A 6779-nucleotide genomic window follows, 5' to 3' on the forward strand; every position below is an offset into this window, starting at 1 on the left:
CATTTGTTACTATTTTTTCCCTAATTTATTGGTGATTTTTTTTTGTTTTTATGATTTTTCTACAAAGTTATTGATAACGCGTTCAAACCGCTCCACAAAATTATTGGTGATTTTTTTTTACAATTTTTATTTAAATTTTAGCAAATAAGTTTTATCCGAATTTTAATTAAATTTTAAACTGTTGTCATAATAATCATGAATTTTTTATAACCACACGAGCTCGGTAATCGACTGTCAATCGGTAAGTGAAACCTCGGCGGCACGCGGAATCCGGCGGTCTCCCGATCCAAACCCCCATTTCCGACTTTCGAGTTGGAAGTTGAAACCGAACCTATCCAACTTCCACCGGGCGGCCACCGCCGGAGTCGGAGGAGACGGCGGCGGGAGCAGCCGAACAGAGCCTTACGAGCTAGCCAGGCGGATTCGCCATGCGGAGGAAGCTGCTGCAGTTCCAGTCCCTCCTCGCTCAGCACGCCCTCCGCGCTGCCCCAAAACCCAGACCCCAACCTCACCACCACCACCGCCTCCTCCACTCCCCCTCCCCTTCTCCGCCCGCGGCCGTGCCCCCCTCTCCGTCGTCCCACCTCCCGTGGCGCCCGTCCGGCACCGCCGCCGCCTCTCTCCTCCCGGGGAGCGCCGCGGCCGTCACGGCGGCCGCGCGGACCGCCGCGGCCCGGTGGCTGGCCGCTGCACGCGGTGCCGGATCGCTCGCGTTCTTCTCGCTGCAGCGGCGGAGGGCCTCGGGGTCGGGGTGGTCCTTCTCCGCGTCCACCTTCCTCCGCGGTGCGCCCTGGTGAGGTTTAAGGTTAGCGCGATTTGACTTAAGGGAAAGTTTTGGTCATTTCGTGATTTTGGGTTCTGGTTTTCCGCGGAAGGGCGCACTGGATGGATTCTGCGGACGGGGTGGTGTGGATGCTCATCGGCGCGAATGTGGCCGTCTTCATGCTCTGGCGCGTGGCTGATCCAGGGTTCATGAGGAGACATTTCATGGTAAGTGATCTCTCAAGGGACTTATCCTTATATCGTTAATTAGTTTCATGCCATTACAAATTTGCCAGTTTTGAAAAATGCCAGTACAAAATGTCGAAATCGGGCTAGTGCCATTATAATTTTCCTGGAATTGGAACCATGCCATTATGTACGCCTGGAACACCTTTGGACCCACTTTTTTCATGTCGTATTTCCGTATGGACCAAAATGCACCTTGGCTGGCTATCCTCCTTTCACGGAACCGAACAAGAACACGTTGATGTGGGCCCTACTTCCCGTCGCCATACCTCCCACCTCCGATGAAGCCTCTACCGCCGCTGCCATTACTGCACCCAAAGCTCAGCATCCCTTCCTTCCCTCGCCCCACGCCGGCCCCAAACATGACCGGAAGCACAAGAACCCCAATCCCGCCGGCCCCAGCTCGACCAGGCGGTCTGGAGGAGCTTGCCGGCCTTGATCTGCCCTGGATCCGATGCTGCAAGAACTTTGTGGTGGTGGTGGTGGTGGTGTTAGCGAGGTGGGGTCGGAAGTCGTGCAGGTTCTCTAGAACGGTGAAAGCCTGGACCCCTGCAAGGTCAGAGGGGTTGGCGAGGAGGGAGGCGGCGGTGAGATCAATGTTGTCGTGGGTGACGAGGGAGGAGAGGGAGGATGCAAGGCCGATGGGGACGAGTTCGGGTAAGAGCTTGAGAGCGCTGGCAAAGGTGGAGGCGATCGGCCTCGGCGTGAAGCGTGATCTCGGAGTCGGTGAAGTGGACATGTCTTGGGGGTTGTCGCGCCTCGAGGTTGTCGTGGAAGCGGCGCTCGAAATCCAACAACAGGCACTTGGCTCCCTGGAGGTCGAGCAATTCGACGACGTTGTAAGTAGCCTCGAGGGCAGTGACGTCCATGGCGGATGGGGATGCCAATCCTCTTGTTAGGTCGGCGACGGAGAGAGAGAGAGAGCGAGAGGGCGAGGGAGCCGGAGGTTAGCGATTTTGAGTTGCTGACGTTGGTTGGCGGTGCAAGTGGAGGTGCTCACCAGCAACCAGCCATGGAGAGGAGTGGATATCTCGCCGGAGGTCATGGAGGAGAAGAAGGATTTGGGGAATGGGAGGCGTTGAAGCCTGCCAGGGTGGGGGCATTATAGTCCATGCGCAAATATCAGAGCCTGAAATTGGGTCCAAATTCCTCGGAGGTGTACAAAAAAAAATGGCATATTTCAAACCGGAGACAAATTGTAATGGCACCGGTTCAAAATCGTAAAAGTTGTAATGGCATGGATCTAATTAACCCGATTATAAAAGCGGTTGGTGAACTCATATAACTTACTTGTTGTTGCAATGAGCAGATTTCGTTGGATAATTTCAAGAGTGGAAGGTTGCACACTTTGCTCACGAGTGCTTTCAGCCATGCAGAGCTTGATCACCTTTTCACCAATATGATTGGCCTCTACTTCTTTGGGATGAGTGTAAGTTACATACCCTTCCTTTGTGTTACTTGTAGAAATATATAATTCGTCTGCAGGGTCCAAATGTGCAAAGAGTATGCAACAAATGAGAAATCAATGTGCAAATGGTATGCGTAACCTTTGGTTTTGTATGTGCTATGTCGGGTGTTCTTAAACCCAAGAAAGAAAAATGTAAGTAGAGGAAGTGATAATTTGAAATTCTTTAATCTTAGCTTTACTTGAGTGCAGCACCCTTTGATGTAATAGCTTCAGCCATGAGTGCAATGCAGAATGTACTTTCCAAACATTTGAAATTAGCCTCACTGTTATCAGTCAGACTATAACAATGCTTGATAATATTTATTAGAACATAATTGTGGACAAATCGCAACAATATATTCTTAAATGAACATTTGACTCACAACATATCCTTTGTGTTATATTATCTTAGTTTTAAGTAAGTAAACAGTACCAGCCACATATTTCCAAAAGAAATGATGGATGCGCATGGTAGTATGAAATTACATAATAGCATTACATTTGGCAGTGTTGAATTACATCTGCCATGTTTTCTTCTTTCCCTCTCTTTTCTCCAGCAAATCAAGAATCAAATTTCTTAAACCAAAGCGTGTAACTTGGCCTTTAAAAGTGTGCTGCCTTCAAGGATACCCCAGCTAGCTAGCCTTTGCCAACTTCAGCTGGGTCATTTATTCCGCCAGGACTAACCTTCCATGACTTAAAATTAGGATAGTGTGGTGCTTGTCTTATGAGGGGTGAAGATACTTGCAGCCAAGCTACTGTCTAGTGGCTCATCAATCTAAATTACTGTATGACTGGTTTGAATTTAGAATCTTTCACCAAATGTATCACCTGGTTATGCGAAACAACTTAGTTTCAGTATCTGAAGGGCATATTTGTACAAGCCACCCAATCCAGGGTTATGTGTGTCAGTTAGGACTCAATGCAGGAACCTCTGCAGATGCTGGCTGCAGATCCTGTGAAGTGGCGCACTTGTATTAAGAATTTCTGCAATATTTGTCATGGGAATTATGTCTTACATCTTCTGGACATCTATATCTGATAGGGTGTGCCGTACAAACTAATATAACATATTAAGGATCCCCTTTTAGAATTGGATGTGGTCTGTAGTGTGCTGTGGGCTAGTATTCTTTAGTTTTCGTCCAGTAATATGGAATTGTTCGTCTCTTACCCTGTTTTTTGTATTAACGATCTGTTACCTTTTACTGCAAATGTTAAATTGTTTTTTTCTTTTGTTTTTCTTTGTGCATCAGATTGCTAGCACATTTGGTCCTGCTTTTCTGCTGAAGTTGTACGTAGCAGGAGCACTCACTGGATCGGCATTCTTTTTGCTAGAGAAGGCTTTTCTAGCTCCCCGGAAACAGGTAATGGAACTGCATAGCGTTTTGAATCTATACATCAAGGAACAGGATTCCAAATCCTGGTGAGGTTATCCAAGTACAGCCAATGCTGAATTAAAATCCTATGAAATGATTAGTTCAGGTTCTCAACCTATTCATTCTGATACTTACCTTTGAAAAGGCCAGAAACTTGTCAGTTCCTTGCTAGCTACTTGAAACTGCAAAAGTAACCAACTTCTTGGATTTGACCCTCTTCTAAGATCTGTAAAAGTCACATATGAATTTCATTGTTGGCTTAGCTTTGTTAATACCTTCTGATATTTGTGATGGTTCTCTTGCAGGGTTACGTAGGATGGGATACTTCAAGAGCTCCTGGACTTGTATGTGGTTTCTTGTTCCAACAATGTAGTCTTAATTCATGTTCATACTCGAAAGCAAGCTACATTATCTTATACGTTTGCATGGGTAGTCAAATTTTCCAAAGGCAACAAATTCTGCCCAATATACCTACTATTTTATTCATCCTGTACCTAGGAAGAAGTAGATAGGCCAATGTAAGATAAGATGGTAAATTTGATCCAATCTAATGTTTCACTACTGTATGAGCAGTATTGATGGTATTGCATGCAACTTCATCCTAAACATGACTCCCTCTATTCATGTCACCCAGGGTGCAAGTGCTGCAGTTAATGCAACTATCCTTCTTGAGATTTTTCTGTATCCAAAGAGACTAGTCTATCTTTACTTCCTCATTCCTATTCCAGCTGCATTTATGGTGAGAAGCTTTTCATTTTTCTTCAAAAAATTCCTTTATGCATTTAGTTGCTCAGAGCAAAATTTCTTTGTTTGTTCTCATTCCAGGGGGCTGCTTTGATTGGTGCTGATTTGTTAAGGGTCAAGAAGGTACGTATTATGGCTCTAAATACAACCTTTTATTTGCTTTTCTTGTATATTCCTTGTATAGAAGCATGTGAAAATTAGCAATCCATGTGCCCGAACCATGACCTAGGCTTTCGATATCTCTTACTATTTTATTTTGATCAGGATCGATCTTCCTTACTATTATTGCTAATTAATGCTTTTTTATACTTTTATATATTTTTTCCCTCTTTGTCGGTAGCTCTTGTTGGGTTTCATCTCTAGCCTACCGCAAATTGCTTGGGACTAAAAGGCTTTGTTGTTCTTGTTGTATATTTTCTTGTATAGTAAGTGAATGTTTTGGTGCCATTCTGTTGCCTGTGTTCAGTGCTCATGAGTTTTGACAAATGTAACATTTTTATTACTTTTGTTAATATAGTATGTGAATGTTTCTGGTGCCACTCTGTTACTTGTACATCGCTCAAGAGTTTTGACAAGGTCAGGAGTGGCAATTTACCTCGCAAGGGCAGAGGCCTGCGGTTGGTTAATCCCCATCGGGGTGGGGCCTGTGGTATCCCACTAAAGATTAAATATTTATTATATTATACAGTTTTTTCTGTAGAAATACGAATTCTTTTATATGTTTGGATTAATACTTGTGTATACACATTAAACTCGAAGGCTTGAAGCTATGTTTTGCTAAAAAGAAATGTATACCTAATACTTGTAGACTAGTGAAGTCACGTTTTTACTTTCTATAAAAAACTACTTGCAGCATTTTCCTATCACCATGGGAATCCCACAGGGGTGTGGACGTGGGAGGCGAAATCTGTTACAGTTAGTTCTATGTTGACCATACGATATCAGTCATGGAATGTTGGTGGGGGCAGGGAATGTTTGTGAGCTGATGGTCTTTGTGGTTTCTTCACCATACAACATCAGGTCTTAAATCAATCTGATATATTAGAAACAAGACAATATTCATCAGGCTGGCTGTAGTGTTTCCTGTTTGGTCTACATCTGCACCTTTCGAAATGCATCTCTACACCTTTTCTCTTTATATGATACATATTTTGGAATGCATCTCTACACCTTTTACACTTCATACTTCAATTGTTACTACCACGATCTGCTATGCAATCAATTTATGTCTGTCTGATACATTAATTATCCATAAAGTGAAAGCTTACATTATCTGTAAATCTCTATTTCTTCAAATTAACTTGGGCCATACTATACTATACCTGATGATCTAACTTCCATGAATTCTTTGTCACCCTTTTCTGTTCTGAAGTGGGGCTAACTGATTCATTTTCCTTTTTAGGGGCAGGGTCATGTATCAGGTTCTGCTCATTTAGGGGGTGCCCTAGTTGCTGCTCTTGTGTGGGCTCGAGTTAGGAAAGGCTGGATGTGATCTTTCAGCTTTATATATGGACCAAAAGTGCAAAGCCAACCATCTGCGCCCACCTTATTGGTTGAAATTTGCATTTGTTGTTATGTGAAGTACTGAGGATTGAGGGATGACTCCTAGATCGTGCTACTTACTGCCCTAGATAATTGCATGGCGGGTATCATCAACTTTGGATGAAATTTTGAAGTTTATTTGGGCGAAGACCATCCTTGAACAAAGAAGAACCTAATCTCAGTTGGCAGGTGACATTTGAGTACTGGAGATTATGACAGGACTACAAACTAGAAAGTAGGGGAAAGCTGTATGGCAGGGGAGTGACGAGGGAACGATTCAAAGTGCATACTGATACTGAAGAATGCCCGTTGAGTGATCGATCCTATCGATGTCTCAAAATGTTACTATCTTTGTTTAATGGTGTTTCCTGCTGCTGGTGCATATCATACATATTTTGCCAAAGCATCACTGAGCATACTGATACTGAAGAATGCCCGTTGAGTGATCGATCCTATCGATGTCGCAAAATGTTACTATCTTTGTTTAATGGTGTTTCCTGCTGCTGGGAGCATGCGGCGCCGGATCCCGGGCCTGGGCCTTCCCAGTAGGAGGCGACGACCAACCCGGCGGTTGGCGGCGAAGTCCAATCCACCGGCGGGTGGTGGCCAGCTGTCGACAGCCACTAGGGCGCCGCCACTGGAATGGTGCGGGGGCGGTTAGG

The 6779-nt window shown here is 44.7% G+C and overlaps 1 protein-coding gene across 1 annotated transcript; it reads left to right on the forward strand.

The window, feature by feature from the left end:
- Positions 1–244: 244 nt before the first annotated feature.
- On the forward strand, positions 245–6504 carry LOC133908809 (RHOMBOID-like protein 12, mitochondrial). Its single transcript, XM_062350975.1, has 8 exons — positions 245–793; positions 876–990; positions 2318–2437; positions 3709–3819; positions 4137–4175; positions 4466–4570; positions 4657–4698; positions 5978–6504. The coding sequence occupies exons 1-8, from the start codon at positions 429–431 to the stop codon at positions 6065–6067; spliced, it is 987 nt and encodes a 328-aa protein (XP_062206959.1). The 5' UTR covers positions 245–428; the 3' UTR covers positions 6068–6504.
- Positions 6505–6779: the final 275 nt, after the last annotated feature.

Source organism: Phragmites australis, chromosome 2, assembly GCF_958298935.1.
Source record: "Phragmites australis chromosome 2, lpPhrAust1.1, whole genome shotgun sequence".
Lineage (NCBI taxonomy): Eukaryota > Viridiplantae > Streptophyta > Magnoliopsida > Poales > Poaceae > Phragmites > Phragmites australis.

Bases quoted from the DNA above. Each gene is read 5' to 3' on its own strand.
- LOC133908809 (XM_062350975.1), top strand. From the start codon at position 429: ATGCGGAGGAAGCTGCTGCAGTTCCAGTCCCTCCTCGCTCAGCACGCC. The intron at 794-875 runs GTGAGGTTTAAG...TTTCCGCGGAAG, and splicing joins TTCCTCCGCGGTGCGCCCTG to GGCGCACTGGATGGATTCTG. The intron at 991-2,317 runs GTAAGTGATCTC...TGCAATGAGCAG, and splicing joins TCATGAGGAGACATTTCATG to ATTTCGTTGGATAATTTCAA.